Source organism: Gopherus flavomarginatus, chromosome 19 (genome assembly GCF_025201925.1).
Source record: "Gopherus flavomarginatus isolate rGopFla2 chromosome 19, rGopFla2.mat.asm, whole genome shotgun sequence".
NCBI lineage: Eukaryota > Metazoa > Chordata > Testudines > Testudinidae > Gopherus > Gopherus flavomarginatus.
In genome coordinates, this window is record NC_066635.1 from 15803535 (window position 1) to 15820983 (window position 17449).

Consider the following 17449-nt stretch of genomic DNA (forward strand, 5'->3'; position numbering starts at 1 on the left):
TTATTTGAAGCCTAAAGTTAGCTGCCTTGGTTAGTCAGCAAACCCAGATGTTTGAAGTGCCAGCTGGGGTCACCAGTTGTCCTCAAGGGGGAGAGACACAGGAAAACTTTGGGCCTGATTTTCAGAGGTGCTGAACACCTGCAGCTTCCACTGTTTTCAGCTGGAGTTGTGGGGGCTCAGAACTTCAGAAAAATCAAGCCCTTAAGTTTTCACCTGGGCTACCAAATAAGTTGGGACCATCATGTTCTCTCACTGGATAGTCACGTTCAAGATCAAAGCTCAAGTCCAAAAACCCCTAAGCCCAAAGAGAGTTGACGCTATAGTACCAAAATAGTACACGCTTGACAGATCATCTCTCTTTTTTAAAATATATGTTTAGAAAAACCATTTGAGTCACAAAAGATTTAAAAAAAAAGTCAGCTGAAGAAACAGTTTAAAATTTAATATAAAAAGTCCCTCTCCTGGGGCTGTGCAGAGACAGAGCTCCACTGTATAACAAGGTGTAATGGTCACTATCCCTCCATTCCCACCTTCTGGCCTCAGAGGGGACTTAGAGCAGAAACACATGGACAACCTCAACTGTGCAAGAGTGAATGCGCAAAGAAGCTTTCTTTGGTCTACACTTTAGTTATTTTCCCTCAATCACCCTGTCTTTTCCTAGCATGAGGAAAGATGACACCAAGCAGTGCTTAAGGGCCCTCTTGATCTAGTGACTAATTCTAGAGAGATTCCCTCAATTCTTCAGGATCTATTAACACAGGGTTCCCACCCCACCCAAAGCCCCAGAGGGTAGAGGTCTCACCATGCCCATGATTTCACCAGGGCTCTGTTTTCTTGTAAGCTTCACCACCCCCACCCCCCTCACCATTAGGATTTTTTTTTCTTAATAATCACGTCATTTAATATTTACTCTCTAAATTTCCCCCATTTGGACCATTTGTTAGCTTGAGTCCTAAAAACTTGGCTTAAAGTGAGACAGGCTAAGCAGTTTCAGCACCAAGGGTGATCCTTGCACAAAAGGGGAAACACTCTCTCTCTCATGCCATGGGAATCTAACTACTTGCTCCATAAGGAAAGAGTAGCTTTGCCAGTGAGAGGTAGCACTTGCTAAACGTGCTAGTGTTCGAATCCCACAGGGCGTCCTTTGTAAGAAAATTTAAAAACTAAGCAATTCCAGGGCACACAGCTCTTAGGATGTCTCTGGCAATGGGTTTTCAAACAAATAGAAAAATACATCGCTTCTCACAAGGCAGACAATGCCTCATGGTTGCAACCTATATCAGAACAAATGAGCTCCTCAGGCAGGTTCTTGGGATCCCCGCCTATCCGCAGCATATGAAGAACTGCTCTATTTACATCACATGGTGCACAAGTAACATGTCACAATGACTCTAAAAGCCTCTGGCCTTAAATATTGCCGTTGGTTTGCACGCACTGATGCCGAGCTGCTTCTCTAGGAAGCACTGAAACCATCTGAGGATCAATCCCCTGCTTCCCGGACTAACTCCGCATATTCGTTAAGCTCTATGAACACAGCAAACCATTTCTCCTCTGCCAGCAGGCTAGTGGCCAAGCTGCCGGTCATCGTAAGTGCTGTATCTCTTCACGTGGATGCGGCGCACTCGGTCACGCAGTTCAAAGCCCTCATCGTCCTCACTGTGAGATGCCTGGCTTCGGTTCCTGCTCGTTGCCTCCAGCAGGGAGTTGTCAGGTACGCGTGGAGTTTCATAAAGTAAAACGTTTAGTGTCTCCTCGTAGATACGCGCTTCAGGGAACTCAACCTAGGGAAGAGACAGCATGCTTTTTCCTGATGCAGACTGGGTAACATGAGAGGAGGCCCTCTGCTTATTGGTGAAGGAATTTCAAATGCGAATGCACATGAGGATGGATGTAAAGGCAGTAAAACCGTTCTAAGCAGAAGAGACTTGTGAGATAAACTCATCGCATCCCCCAGGATACGATTTTACTTTAAGTTCTCTAGCGCTTTCACTAGCCTAGGTTTTGATGGCCCAGCTCTTGGGCCATCTGCCACTTCTCTTGGGAGACTCCTGCAGAATCTACCACATCTCACTGTCAGGATGTCATTTCTGATACTGAACTGCAAAGTCTTGTCTCATTCTAGTCTCACCGGCACACATGTAAATCAGGAGTACCTCTGTTGAGGCCAGGGGAATTACTCTAGATTTATCACGTTGTAATTAACAAAGCAACACATTTTTCTTCTTAAAACAGTTAATATTCAGCCCAAAGTTCCCTTTTGTCAGTTTTATCCTACCCCACTTTTATTTATACTGACATGTTCCCCTCTGAACAATTCTCCTCTTTTGACATTTGCATCTTCCAACCTTTTGGAGACGGTTATGCCCCATCATACATCATCATTTAGTCAAGCCAGATATAGGGTCAAATTCTGCTCCTAGTTATACTAGTGCAAGTCTGGAGTAATTCAACTGAAGGTCATTTACACCAGTGTAACTAGGAGAAGAATTAGATCCTTCATTCAAGGGGGGCAGATTTTTCAAAAGCTCTTATGTGACTTAGGAGCACCAAGTCCTATTGACTTTCAGTGGGAGTGTTCTCCTAAAAATTATTTAAGTGCTTTTGAAATTCCCCCTCAATCTTTCCTCCTTATTTATTCCTTCCACTGACCTAAATTCTGAACTCTGTTCAAACTGCCAGCATTTTTTGGATACTGATATGCCCAGGACTGAATGCAGCTTGCTAGCCAAGTGTTTTTCAAGCAGCAGGTCCCAACCCACCAGTGAGTCACAGGAAAGGTCTAAGTGGGTCACACATGCCCCAGACGCAGTCCTTCCCCTCCCATGCTCTCGCTTCCCCTGGGGAGTGGCATAGGGAGCGGGATCTGGACAGTACGGAAGAAGTAGCTTGAGTCAGGGTGCAGACAGATGGCAGCCTGGTAGACATTGCAGCCTAGCTGAGGCTGCAGAAGGGGCAGGGCTGGGACAGTGAGAATCAGGGGACTGAGACAGTTGGAGAGAGAAAGAGCAAGGATAATGCAGACGAATGGCAATTGGATGGGTCACCAGTAAAAAGTTGGGAGACCACAGTGCTAGCCAATGAGTGGCCCCAGTCATTTGGATTTCATTGACCATCAACGGCACTAAGTCAGCACGCTGAGGCCACCCATGACCATACCTTCTCCTACTGACCTCAGAGATCTCACATGGACATGCTACCAACTTTGTTACTTAACCACAAGATTCAAGGAGGACAATTCCCAGTACCTTGGTTTGTTTCTTTTCCGTGGCATACACTATCGAGGTGCAACAGACCTCAGCAAGCTTCCGCCCCTGTCCGTAGAAAGACCAGCAGCAGATTTCATCCCCTATAACATCCTTAAGGAAGAGGACTCGGCCATTGAAGCGGAGAGAAAGTTTATCGAACAGTTCTATGTTCTTCAGCAAGTTATCGTCCGAGTTACTGAAACACAGCGGCAAAGGCAGTGAAAAGGTCTTTGCGGTTTAGCAATTGGCCTGCACCGTAAACTGCACAGGCTTAGCATTCGTACCCCACCACGGCTGCAAGCATTAATCTAACTGCAGGATACAGCTAGTGACTCATTGCTATGCACTGGAGAACAGCCACCTAGGAACACAAATAGGATGCTCTGCTCCCCTGAGCAAATGCTCCTTTTAGAGGTCAAATGGTGTAATTAATATAATGGTAGCAGTTTCCTATGTCATTATAGCAACAATCTAAACCTACATCCTGACCAACGCCAGAGCTGATTAAATCATATGCTTACTATGGTTCTACTTAGCCTGGCAACAGGAAATGACCCCAGGGAGCCAACGCAAGGGTCAGCAGAACGTGTCCAAGTGTGAGTAGAAGTGTCACTTTACAGAGTCCTCCTTGTACCTAGAATGATACAGGGCACAATTTTCAAAAGCATCTAAATGACGTAACTGCTCTTGAAAACTTTACCCACTGTATCGCTTAAATATATATTTGAGTTTAATAAAGATGTCAAGTGATCCTGAGCCTATCTTGATAATGACGTAATGTAATTCACATTGTAAGGCATGTCAACGACAAGGTCAAACTCTAAAAGACAGGCCCCTACTACTCTGGCATTGACTTCGGCCCAATTCAGCCAAAAGTATGCAACCCACTCAGAGGGGTGCTCTGTCCCCCTCGTGTATGGCTTGGCCACACAGAGGTTGATTAGCCTGCAGCAACCTTGGCTAACAGACATGCTCTTTTAGCTCAGGAAGTAAAGGCTCGTGCTTTTGGGTCCAGAGCCCCAGATTCAATCCAGACGCTGGTGCTTCACCCGTGGTACTCCACGAGGGCCACATCTACATTACAAACCTATATTGGTATAACTATACCACTCAGAAGTGTGAAAAGTCCACACCCCTGAGCAAGTGTTATACAGACTTAACCCTCTGTGTAGACAGCGCTATGTTGACCAGAGAGCTCCTCTGGTCAACACAGCTACCCCGCCTCTCAGGGAGGTGGATTAACTACGCCTATGGGAGAAGCTGTCCCATCGGCATAGTAACGTCTTCACTAGAGCACAACAGCACTGGTGAAGTTGTAGCACAGTACATGAAGATAAGCCCTCATATCCCTCCTGAGGCCAGTGGGACTAGCTGTGAAGTGAGGCACTCCCCATGAGACGGGTGGCAGAAGCAGGCTCTAAGGCAGCGAGTATTCACTTTAGAGGCCTGAGAAACATTTGCAACCAAAACAGAGGATGGGTGGAATAGAGCAGGCCAAAGGCTTCCGCTCTCTGGGGTGTGAGATTGATTGGCCCCCGAATCCCAAAAGTGTCGAAGTTCAGCATTTAGTATTGGTTGGATGATTTGATCTGGCATTCAGCTAATGGTCTTCAGACGTGCTGTGGCAAAACCAAGCCACTGCATCATCCCGGGACAAATTAACTTGGGCAAACTTCAGAGGCCTCCAAACCTGGAGGGGGAGGGAGAGGTAACCAGTGGACAAAAAGAGCTGTAGAAGCAACATAGTAAAATGGACAAGCCTTAAAACCTTAGAAAAATCACACTGTGCTTATGCAGCACCTTGGAGAGTCTTCTGTAGGTATTTTCCATGATGACGGGTAATTGTCACCATTTTATAGGTGGGGAAACAGAGGCTTTAAGTGTTTTGCCAAGGTAACAGCGCAAGTGGCAGAGCAGGGAAAAGAACCCAGGAGTCCTAGCTCCTAAAACATTGTCACATTATCTCCTTACTGATATAGAAAGTGAGCAAGCGGCCTTCACTGATGACGACTGGGAAGAATTGGCAAGGCGGGGGAGAATATTTTTTATCCTGGTAAGATGTAGTGTCTATAAAGAGATGCCTCAGACAGCTGCCATCAAGGCATAAAAAGCCACGCAAAAGGAGTAATTAGAAGCTCAAGTTAACTGAGCCGTCCCTGCATACGGCTCCAGGCTTCTGTCGCTCTCATCAGTGCCACTCCGACTTCAGACCCCTTCTGACTAATACGCTATTTTGTCCTTAGCGCAGTGTTGTCGCTGGATAATAAAGGGAAGCATGGCCAGGAGGGCCGCGGAAAACACAGACCCCAGCTGGATGATGATTGTGCTGCTCTCTTGCATTCCCTAGTGGCCACCTGCAGTTACATGTTTGTTAGAATCCGTTTCTCTGGCAGACGGACAGCACACGTCTAGAGACTCAAGGAGGTTGAAAAAACCTCCATGACTGTGTCTCAGAACGAACAGGCAAATGCGACCCCCACCCGCTGCCCGTGTTGCTTCAAGCTCCTGATCTGGGAAAACCAGGAGCCACTTTGGCAGTGGTGTGGCATTGGGGGCGGCTGGTGTCACAAGAGTTACACCACAGAACCCAAACCACACTCTGTTTCTTCCATCAGTGACACAAGGACAGCCACTATCCTTAATGCTAGAGCCTTACAGGGGCAGTTCCTGCTCTGATATGTTTCACATCTCTGCCTTTTACATCTCTTTTACGACTATGTAATTAATTGATTTCAAAAGGGGTGGGGCTGGAATAACTAGGGGTGCTGTAGGTCAGGACCGAGGTGGGTTAGCAGGGCTGCCCAGGAGCTCAGGAATTGAACAGCAGAGGGAGATACAGGTCACAAGTGCATTAGGATTGCAGCAGAGGGGTGGAAGTTTCCTCTGCATTGCCTTACTCTGCCAGGCTTCAGCCAGTGTTAATAGTAGTCATGCTTCTCTGAGCACCTTGAGAGACAGCTACGTCCACCTCCGCTACCCACACGCTGAGCTCTAACAGGCTGCATTCCCCATGCAACCCAAGGAGCCTGATCATCCTCTGTCAATCACGAGTAACTGCACTCAGGTGCATGGAGAAACACTCCTGGAAGAGGAGAATCTGGCCCATGCACACCCAGCCCCAGTAGCCTACGAGGAACTTTTACCGCCCGCGTGGAACACTCAAGACATACCTGGTGTAGGAATATTTGTTGTTGCTCCTGTTATAAAGCAGCTTGACAACAGGCTGTGAGGAGAGAAAAGAACAAAGGCAGGGCAGGTGAGTGGTGTACTGTAAAGAGATTGGCAGAAATGCAGAGAGTGGTGATGGAAAAGCAGTTACTTTCATGGAGGATTCGATGAGCCTCTCTTCCTCCTTTGGAGACGTGATGATGGGGATGTTACAGACGGGCTCGTATGAGTCTTTCTTGTCCTGGTTCAAATAAAATAAGAGAGATAACTAACGTGGCCATGTTCCCAAGCCCTCCAATGCAGAGAAAGAGCACCAAGTTGCTATAGTAACCCCACCATATTACCATGATCTGCAACCCAGGAATACAGCAGAGATGTTTCTTAGCCCCGAAAGGCCGTGATAATTGAAACGTTCAGATGCAAATGGACGTCATTCCTACCTACTGCAACGACTCCGAGCCCGCTGTGGGTTTGTGTTCGGGGGCTGTGATGTTCTAGCCCCTTTGACAAAGGGGGCAGGGGAAAATTGCTTGGGCCAGTTTTATCAACTGCCCACGGTAGATCAGTCATCACAAATCACACATTTGCTGGAGAGAAATGCACTTCACTGAAATGGACCCAAACCCTTTGTTGTACAAGCAACAAGCTATTGCTTGTAGCAGATGCTAACTCCAGCTTCCTTATGCAATCAGCTATAGCACCAACTACTGGTTTCTTGAGCAGAAAATAAAAAAAATCAAAATCTGTTGTCTATATCTACTTACATGGCCCCTTTACTGTAGTACTGGAGCATCTCACTGTGACCCTGTACCTCATAATGCTTTATGGAAACATGACATAACTGGAATAGGTTTGTGCTGCCTGTGCCATGTAACATATCTCTGTAAAGGTTATAGTCTACTATATCTATTCATCTTATTTGTACACATATATTTTGTACTTGAGGTTAAGAATATTGGCTGTAAACTTGCTTGATTTCTGAGGGTATGGCTACATCTGGAATTTCAAAGCGCTGCCCCGGCAGCGCTGCGGGAGCGCTGCCGCGGCAGCGCTTTGAAGTGTGAGTGTAGTCAGAGCAGCAGCGCTGGGAGAGAGCTCTCCCAGCGCTGCATGTAAACCACATCCCTTACGGGTGTAGCGTGCAGCGCTGGGAGCCGCGCTCCCAGCGCTGCTGCCCTGATTACACTGACGCTTTACAGCGCTGTATCTTGCAGCGCCCAGGGGGGTGTTTTTTCACACCCCAGTTGCAGCGCTGTAAAGTGTGAGTGTAGCCAAGGCCTTAGTAAGCTTCGTGAGGCATTTAGTCAGCTTCTTTCAGAAGGAATTTGCAAGGTTAAGTACCCAGTCAGGAAGCATTTGGGGAACAATGCATCTTGGAATTCTCCAATCCACATAAGAAGTCTTCCTGGAGACATACAAGATACCATGCGGACAATGGATTCTGCCTGCAAAGACCGAGGCATGCATGGACATGTGACTTGCCCAGGTTACTCCAGAACTCCATCTTGGAGCTGGACTTTGCATAGGAGTGGGTCTCCACTCACAAGAGAAAGTCTATTTAAACTCCTAGGAGACCCCTCCATTTGGTCTTCAGTTGGCTAAAGAGAGAGCTTCTCCAAGATACTTGAAAGAAACTGGAACAAAGGACAGTAACTACAGGGGGTACGAGTGATTGCTGGACCCAGGCTAAAAGGAGATTAGTCTGTAAAAGGGAGTATTCTGGAACTGGTGAGGATCTTATCTGTATTCAAGTCTGATTAGACATAGATTTACACATTTTATATTTTATTTTACTTGGTGACCTACTTCGTTCTGTCCGTTACTACTTGGAACCACTTAGATCCTACTTTCTGTATTTAATAAAATCACTTTTTTCTTATTAATTAACCCAGAGTATGTATTAATACCTGGGGAAGCAAACAACTGTGCATCTCTATCAGTGTTATAGAGGGCGAACAATTTATGAGTTTACCCTGCATAAACTTTATACAGGGTAAAACGGATGTATTTCGGTTTAGACTCCATTGGGAGTTGGGCATCTGGGTGTTAAAGACAAGCACTCTTCTGTGAGCTGCTTTCAGGTAAACCTGCAGCTTTGGGGCAGGTAATTCAGACCCTGGGTCTGTGTTGGAGCAGACGGGAGTGTCTGGCTCAGCAAGACAGGGTGCTGGAGTCCTGAGCTGGCAGGGAAAACAGGAGCAGAGGTAGTCTTGGCACATCAGTTGGCAGCTCCGAGGGGGGTTTCTGTGATCCAATCCATCACACTCACAATCTTTAATTCTCTCAACGGCTCCTAGGAGGCAGGGAAATGCTATCATCTCCAGTTTAGAGAACGGAGGCCCAGAGACGCTGTGACTTGCCCAAGGTCACACAGGGAGTTTGTGGCACGCCAAGGACTTGAACTCAGGTCTCCCAAGTCATAAGCTCTAACCACTGGACCATCCTGCCTCTCTTTAGGCTGCAATAGGACCTCATTCCCGAAGTGCTTCACAAGCCACGTACACACTCAGCATGGCTACACTTCTGCTCACTCTAAGGTGGAAGCCAGGAGCAAACAATGGGATTAGCTGGGGATATTTTGCCCAAGTATTCATTCCAAATCCCTTCTCTGACAAGAAGCATCACAGAACACTTAGTGTCCAGGCGGAGCAGAGAACAACATGGTTTTAAGCTCGTACCCAAAAGAACAAGAGGTCTGTCGCTCAGTTTATCTGCCTTGGAAAGAGACCCAGAGGGGGATCAAAACTGATTTTAGACATTTCAGACTTGATATCAGACATCCCCTGGAGTTGCACCAGTACCTCATTCAAACATAAGCATTTTTAAAAGCACGTACAACAAAAGGTAGGTCCCCAATAATTTTTAGAAGTTAAAAAACTTCAGGCTGCTGCCACATCTTACCTGGAGAGCTGCCTGGCACATGTCTACTAAACCCTGAATTAGGTAATATTTCGCTTCTGCCATCAACTCTTTGATCTCCTGCCTGTTTTTTGGAAGTGCGATAGTGTCGTCTCGGAGGTAATTTAAAATCACACCGAAGTGTTTCCCACAACGGTCTATAAGGATCCACCCTGAAAGACAAACACCACAATATTTGAGTGCAGCGTTGTACCAAGGGAGGCAAGCAGCAGCTCAGCAAGGAGGCAAAACATGGAATCTCAGTGCAACAGCTCTCAGGCCTCATCTGTGGATAATCCATCTTCCTAGTGCCTCTTGCAACGGAGCTTGACCAAATTCTCAAGGTAGTCAGTGGGAGTCTTTTTTGACTTCAGGGGAGCTAGATCTGGCCCACAGAAGAGAAACTGACAGAGGAATTGCTCTTCTCCATGGTCCAACCACCAACCTCCCAAAAGGAAAGATTCCAAGCAAATTCCAAAGCCTAATAAGGCCTAGATGAAACAATCTGAAAACAATCAGGCCTTCCCGGAGAGGAACAAAAAACCCATAAGAATCCTAGTGCTTCGTTTTCTAGTGCACTGATCAAGCCACACACACTCATCCCAGAACTGTTTTCTGTGCCTTGTCTTGTCTATATTAGATTCCAATCAACTGAGGACATGGATCCATTTCAATATTATTGGAAGTTACCAGTTGGCACTATTACAGTAGTTCTGTTTAACTGACTGTTGAGGCAGTTAGATTTTAGAAAAATGCTTATTATTAAATGTGGGACAATTTTTTTAAGAAGCTCAGCGCTATACCAAAGAAGTTGGTTCTTACTGCCTTCATGTTGGAGTCATTTCTGTTGCCTACAGGTTGTGTGGACAAACAGGACCATTGCATGGTGCCAGAACAGTACAGCCACGTGAAATGCAGTGAACTCTGGAACCCAAACTCCAGAATAATAGGCATGAGAGTGAGTTTGGGGTAGGAAGGCTTTTCAGGAGTCCGATTTGATTTTTTTTTATTTTTTTAAGTTGTTGGAATGGATTTTGCGATTTTTAACTTTTGCGCCTAGAGAACATGATAAGCTCAAAAACATGAATATATGTCAAGATCTAGGTGTTCAGCAATAAGAGAGATCTATTGGATTGGGGTAATAGCAAATATTTTAAAGCAATTAAATATTCTTCAAGTGTTTACAACAAATATGCATAATTCAATAATAAAAGCTAAAGTGAAAATACATGACTCTTCCCATAACCCTCTACAAGGGATGGGTAGACTCCTGCCAGTGTACATTGCCATGCAAAGAAGCAGATGCAGTATTGCCACGCAGCTTAGTACTAAAAAGGTATCAGAAAAACTAAGGGCCCCTTGCCAAAAGCGTTTGCAAATTCTAAATGGATTTGAGTCTAAGTTCTGCATACCACCTGCTGGCATTTGGCAAAGGTTTCACCAGTCCTCTTGCCCAGTTCTTGAGAGAGAAATCAAAGCAGCATTCCACAGATGCCAAGATATAGAACCGGCCAGTGAAACCAGTGAGGGAAAGGCCAGTCTGTACACGCAGGGAGAAATGCAGGAAAGCCACCGAACAGGAAAAAACTCAGCACAGGTGCTTCATTTGTTGTGGAGAAGGGATGTAGAACTTGCTATCAAACAACACTAGCAGCAGGAAGCATCTGCCTGAACCGTCTTACGTAACGTAATGTGGAGTTAACATGCAAGGAGGGCAAGATTTTGCAATGAGTCAGTATCTTACATTAACAGGGGATGAACAACAACAGTACTTCGGATGTCTACAGTGTCTTCCATACCTGGACCTCACAGAGCTTTACAAACATTAGCAGATTCGCGTCCCTGCACACTTAGGGTGGTACGACTCTCCCCTTTTCAGATCTGGTCTAACACACTAAAGATATGCTATCACACCGATTTAGTTAAACCGAGTATTTGACAGGCACGCTACACTGATATACGCCAGCTTCATACCAAAGTACAATATTCACACACAAAGCTGAACTGAGTTAGTTTAAACCTGGTGCAACATCGCCCCTTTAGTTTAACCAGTGCAACCTCTATGTGTAAATAAGCAATATGAAATACCAAGAGGTTAAGGGACTTACCCAAAGTCACAGTAAATACATGGCACAGCAGGGACTAGAATCCAGACCCCCACATTCCCAAGCCCACACTCTCAACACCCAAGTTCATTTTTCCCTGGAATGCATAAATAGATTTTTTCCTGCTTTTGCTTATATTTGTATTGCATGGGTGTATTTAGAGGGCCCCAGGGACATATTCTCTCTCTCTCTCTCTCTCTCTCAACATAATTCCACGACTCTAGCGAGCCCACATTTTTTCTACTCCAAAACATGTAGTTTTGCTAGGCGGCACCTTTTTTATTATCCATGTGTGCAGTACAATATGGCCCTGAACCCTGACTGTGGCCTTTAAATGCTACCTCAATTCAATTATATGAATATCAGAATCAACAAGTAGCACATGCCACAAAAACCAAAAAACAGCACCTGGGTTTGGCCACACAGGTCAGAGCTTAAAACAATAAAAAGTGCTGCCATTAGTCTGCCCCCTTCCCACATTTCAATTGATGCCTCTACACAAGATCATACGAGTGCCAACCCACACGCATATGTTCAGTCCTGACAGCAGAGTAAGCCATCCACATACCAGCTGCAACAGAAGTAGAACAAATGATTCCTTGCTCCAACTAATGTTGGTAATGAAGGAGGAAGTTTACTCTCCTTGGTGGCTTTGAAAAGAAATCTCCGCCTATATCCCACGCATTGACAGAGTCCTGGGGCAAGTCTTCACTACCTGCAGGATCAGTGGGTAGTGATAGATCTACCAAGGTTGATTTATCGTGTCTAGTGTAAAACTGATCCCCGATTGCGCTCCCCGTCGACTCCGGAACTCCAGCTCGCAAGAGACTGAAGTGGAGTCGACGGGGGAGTGGCAGCAGTCGACTCGCCGCTGTCCCCACAGCCAGGTAAGTCGACCTAAGATACGCAACTTCAGCTACGCTATTCGTGCAGCTGAAGCTGCGTATCTTAGGCTGACCTCCCCTAGCTAGTGTAGCCCTGGGCCTAGTCTCAGACACGCATGCAGCTCCTGTCGGTGCTCCCTTACCTTCCTTGTCAGTCAGTACTTCCATCCTGCCACTGAACATGGCCTTCAGCATGGTGTCATGCCTGGTCAGCACCTGCACTGTGGTGTAGTACAAGGAGCCCCCAACGTTGAGCCGCACGTACTTGTTTCCCAGGCTACCCTCTCTGAAGCTGCAGGTTTTGGGCTTGGCTCCTGAAGACCGGCAGATGGTGGTCAGGCACGTGTCCCCAGACATCTCCTTCCGCAAGTAGATGACGACTCTGCAGAGGGTTGGTTTGATGGATTCCGCCGTGGTTGGGGAGGGGTCACGAATTGCTGGATGGGGAGGGCAGGATAGGAATGGTCATAAGTCGCTCAAGTCCTGGTTGGAGTTAGAAACAAGGAGAAGAGGATGAGATCAAGGAGGAAGCCTAGAATTACCGTCCGCAGTGAAACATGCAGCCTGCATCAAAGAAGGGAGGGGACTCTTAAGAGGATACAGTCTCTCACCCTGAGGTTCCCACGTCACAGCTAGCCTAGGTGGATTGTTAGCAACACCCAGCAGCTGGATAGCTTCCACAACACAGTTCTGAGGGAATCTTCATCGGTTTTTATTAGCCAAGCGCTACAGTTCTTGACCGCACTCAGCCTTGGTCTGGAACTGTTACTGTTCTCACTGAAGACAGTAACAACTCCCATTGACTTCAAAGGGAGCAGAGCTAGGGCACTTTTAAAAATCCCACCTAAGATGTTTAAAAGAAAGGGGAAAAAGGAGAACGGGGATAAACAGACAGAATTTGGACTTTATTTTAGTAGCCAGCCCGGAACATTGCTAGTCTTAATGTATGTGTATAAACCACTGTGGTAAGAAAGGCAAGGTATTACTAGCAGACATAACTGAAAGGCTGAATGAAGGACTGAAATAGGGAAAATATAGAAGAATTCGCCGAGTTTCAACGTCAAGGTTTGAGTGCATGCCTAATTACAAACGTGTTGGGAAATGAGCTCTTTCCTCACAACAAAGTCATGAGAAAATAATCAGGCCTAGCATTTGGAAAGTGTTTAACAAAGGAGCCTGCACCAAAAAAATTTGGTTTTGATTCTCTTTTCAATGAGACAAAACTCTGCAGCTTCTTTCAACTGATCAATTGAAAATAATGGTGCTTCCACCACATTTAGCCAAATAAAGCTTTTCTGGACTATGCAAAGCTTAGCCATCAACCAAACCTGAACTCACTGGGAAATACTGCAGTCTGAATGTATCTGTGCAGCGGCAGGAACTCTGCTCTCCCTCAGCTTCCCAGAAGGATATTACACATCTCGTTTAGACCCTATCCTACACAATAGGAGAGTTTCCTGCATTTCCGCTAGCTGAAATAACAGCTTGTAGATCTTTTCTTTTAATTGGAAATCTGTACAGCAGCTGTGGAAGTCTCCATTTATTGAGTTTAATTGTAATAATTGAAATCACTGTTTGGGCCATTCCATTTCTCCATCCATACGCCACTTCTTGGTACATCCTTACACAGACATAGTTGTTCCTCCTGTATCCTAGCAGGTAGGGTAGCTGATGCTGTACTAGAGTTCTAATATGGAGAAAACTGTTGGAACATCCCTTACTGATGAGTGCAGATGAGAAACTAAGCTAACCTGTCACTAATCCAGTCTGAGCCCCATCCTTGCCTCTGCTCTCCTCTCTCATCCCAACACAAGGTAAACAAGAAATAGAACCAAAAGAACAAAAGCAAAGATGGACCAATTCTAACATGTCAGATCCAAAATCCTCTAACTGGAAAAATTTGAATCTAGATTTCGTGGGTACTGCACTGTGTTCTGCTCCTGGGTTCAGCTATTTCACTTTGCTCCCAGTGCTGACATCTTTTTTCCTTCCCTCCCACTATGTCATAGTCTATTTATCTATCCATTCCGGATTGCAAGCTCCTCCTTGTCATCTCACTTCTCTGTAGCATCAGTGGCCTTGTACAAATAACCTGCTATCCAATAGTGCCGTTCTTTATCACCATACAGACAGCATGAAAGAGCTAAGCATCCATCTGGTATAGAAAAACCTCTTGATAGCTACAGACGGCATCTTATTAATTGTAAGAGATTTGAAGAACTCCTGACTTTACAGGCATAGAAGAATGCTCTTATAGCATCAATTCCTCTCTTGATTGTTCTATCTGGGTAATCAGTACAGGCGGGCTCTATTAATCCACAGTGAGTAGGAAGCAAACTCTGTAGCTTGCAAGGACACAGCAAATTCCACAAAGCATTTTTTAGGCCAAGGCAGGTCAGTCAGGTTATAACTGGCTCTAATTGGCACCCCTATGTGCTGTCCACATTCTTAACCTTGAGCTGAACAGTCCTAGAAAACAAAGCATAAGTTCTTTTCTACCTCTGAACAGAGCGAAGTTGCTTCTTAGCTGATCACGTTAACCAAGCATCCCAGAGATCACTATGAATCACAGGCAGTCACACATCTCAATTGTTGATCTACAGGTGATTAATCACTATAGGCTGTGATCACCAAGACCTGGTTGTGTGAGTACTGTCACACAACAAGATCACTGAACAAAAATACCACCTTTCATTTCTCTAGGCCCTTTTATCAAGGCCACTTTAAAAGTCTGTCATAGGAATGGGATGGGAATAAAGCCCAGGTCTCCTATCTTATTTCAGATACCCTGACCAGGTCTCCTATTCATATTAAGAATTAATTTGTAGGAAAGAATTCTTACTGGCAGGCAGCGCGGCCCAGTCAATAGAGCACTGGACTGGAACTCAGGAGACTGGCCTTCAGTTCCTGGTTCTACCACAGACCTACTGGCTGACCTTATGCAAGTTATTTTCACCTCCATGCCTCAGTTTCCCCATCTGTACAGTGTGGCTAATACTGCTGACCTCCTTTGTAAAGCATGTTGAGATCTCTGGATGAAATGCGCTATATAAGCGCTAGGTAGTACTACTAGTAATAGTTTGACCAGAGAATGAAATCAGTACATTGTTGGAGGAAGTTCTGCTGGGTACTGTTGACAATATTTAACAGTCTGTTTCAGCAACTACTTTATTGCATATTCGTAGGGTGATGAGAAAGACCTTTTCCCAGGTTCCGCTGCAGATTACAGAGAAAATCATGACTGAACTATCAGGAATTTATTTGCAAGGTAAGAGGTGGGGGGGGGGGGAGAGTGAAAAGGGAATCTAATAATTCCCTGCTCTAAATAAAACGAGAGAGTGCGCACTTTCCATCTTCAGGGCATCCTCAGAACCCCCATGAGAAGTACCCGCTGCAGGGGGCCTGCTTTACAGAAGAATAAAATATTTCTGTTTATGGGTGCCTCTGTGCTTTTACGTTTACAAACATTAGGTCACCTTCACTACACCCCTTGCCGGTAGGGGAATGCTAAGAATTCTTAGCCCCACTTCACAGGTGGAGAGAAACATGGCCCTGGCCCCAACGAGCTAACTGTTGGGTAGGACACATCCCCTGAAAATACTGTAAAACTTTTTTGTTCCAGGTGTTTACAGCTTAGCACCATGGGGCCCTGGTCCAGGAGTGGGACTCATAGCCACTACTACAATACAGCTAATGAACCACGACAACAAACAATGAGGGGAAGCAGGGAGAAGGGTTGCCAACTCTCATGAAGTTACGGTAAGTCTAACCATACTTAGCGTGTTCCTTAACACACTTTGTGAAGCACTTTGAGACCAAAAGTGCTACTGATGAAAAGTGCTGGATAAGAGATCGGTGTTGTACTTATTAAAGCCCTGGCTCCGGGAATGAAAGAACACAAGAATCTTGGCTCATCCAACCCCACCTTTTTTTCCCCATTACAATGAGAAGGCTGGAAATGGGAACCCGAAAGACCCCAAATTAGAAAGCAAATAAAAAGAACCCAACATTTAATATGAAGTCCCATTAATTTTTGGGCAGACTAATGATATCAGCATGCTTGGGGCTGGCAATATCAGCTACAAAACCATCATGTGGACGGATGCTTTAGTTACTTACATATATTCCTTGAGGGTACATACACAGGGGACAGGGGTGGGTGCACACACACTCCCCCAGCCCCAGGATATTGCCCCAGCCCCTCACCCTCCCCATCCCCAGGGTATTGCCCCAGCTCCTCGGCCACCCCTCCCCCCAGCCAGCCCCAGGGTTTTGACCCAGCTCCTCGGCCACCCCTCCCCCCAGCCAGCCCCAGGGTTTTGACCCAGCTCCTCGGCCACCCCTCCCCCCAGCCAGCCCCAGGGTTTTGACCCAGCTCCTCGGCCACCCCTCCCCCCAGCCAGCCCCAGGGTTTTGACCCAGCTCCTCGGCCACCCCTCCCCCCAGCCAGCCCCAGGGTTTTGACCCAGCTCCTCGGCCGCCCCTCCCCCCAGCCAGCCCCAGGATATTGACCCAGCTCCTCGCCCCCCACCCCACAGCCCCAGGGTATTGCCCCAGCTCCTCGCCCGCCCCCCCCCGCCCCAGGATATTGCCCCAGCTCCTCGCCCGCCCCCCCCCCAGCCCCAGGGTATTGCCCCAGCTCCTGGGCTGCCCCTCCCCGTCCCCAGCCCCCGGGTATTGCCCCAGCTCCTCAGCCCCCCCCCGGGGACTTACCCGGCTCCCCCCTGGGTACTTACCCGGCTGCGGGACCGTCGCGCTCCGAGGGCTGCCAGCGACGCTGCCTCACAGACCCCGCTCCAGGAGGCCCCGGGCCCAGAACTCAGCCCTGCTCAGGGCAGAGCATCCAACCGCAGCTTCCCCGGCCTGGGCTGCGCCGAGCTCCTCCCGCTCCCACAGCCGAGACCCGCGGCCCCGGACCGCTCCCTGCAGCTGGGACTACGGGCTCCAGCATGCACCGGGACCGCCTGCCCTTAAAGACTACAGCCCCCAGCATGCAACGGGCCACCGTCCCTTAAGGACTACAGCCCCCAGCATGCAACGGGCCACCCTCCCTTAAGGTCTACAGCCCCCAGCATGCAACGGGGCCATCGTCACCTCGGGACTACAAACCCCAGCATGCAACGGGCCACCGTCCCTTAAGGACCACAAA

The 17449-nt window shown here is 47.1% G+C and overlaps 1 protein-coding gene across 1 annotated transcript; it reads right to left on the reverse strand.

Moving 5' to 3' along the window:
* Nucleotides 1-410: 410 nt before the first annotated feature.
* On the reverse strand, nt 411-17257 carry TNFAIP1 (TNF alpha induced protein 1). Its single transcript, XM_050929171.1, has 7 exons — nt 17037-17257; nt 12444-12783; nt 9315-9484; nt 6565-6654; nt 6416-6468; nt 3246-3441; nt 411-1781 (listed from the first exon to the last, which is right to left on the reverse strand). Exons 2-7 carry the CDS (start codon nt 12655-12657, stop codon nt 1563-1565), a joined length of 942 nt encoding a protein of 313 aa, XP_050785128.1. The 5' UTR covers nt 12658-12783; nt 17037-17257; the 3' UTR covers nt 411-1562.
* Between the last annotated feature and the right edge of the window lie 192 nt (nt 17258-17449).

Coding starts and splice junctions, on each gene's coding strand:
- TNFAIP1 (XM_050929171.1), bottom strand. CDS start 12,657: ATGTCTGGGGACACGTGCCTGACCACCATCTGCCGGTCTTCAGGAGCC. Junction 6,655..9,314: donor TGTGCCAGGCAGCTCTCCAG/GTAAGATGTGGC, acceptor TATTTGAACCAG/GACAAGAAAGACTCATACGA. Junction 1,782..3,245: donor CGGAAAAGAAACAAACCAAG/GTACTGGGAATT, acceptor TCTCTTCCCTAG/GTTGAGTTCCCTGAAGCGCG.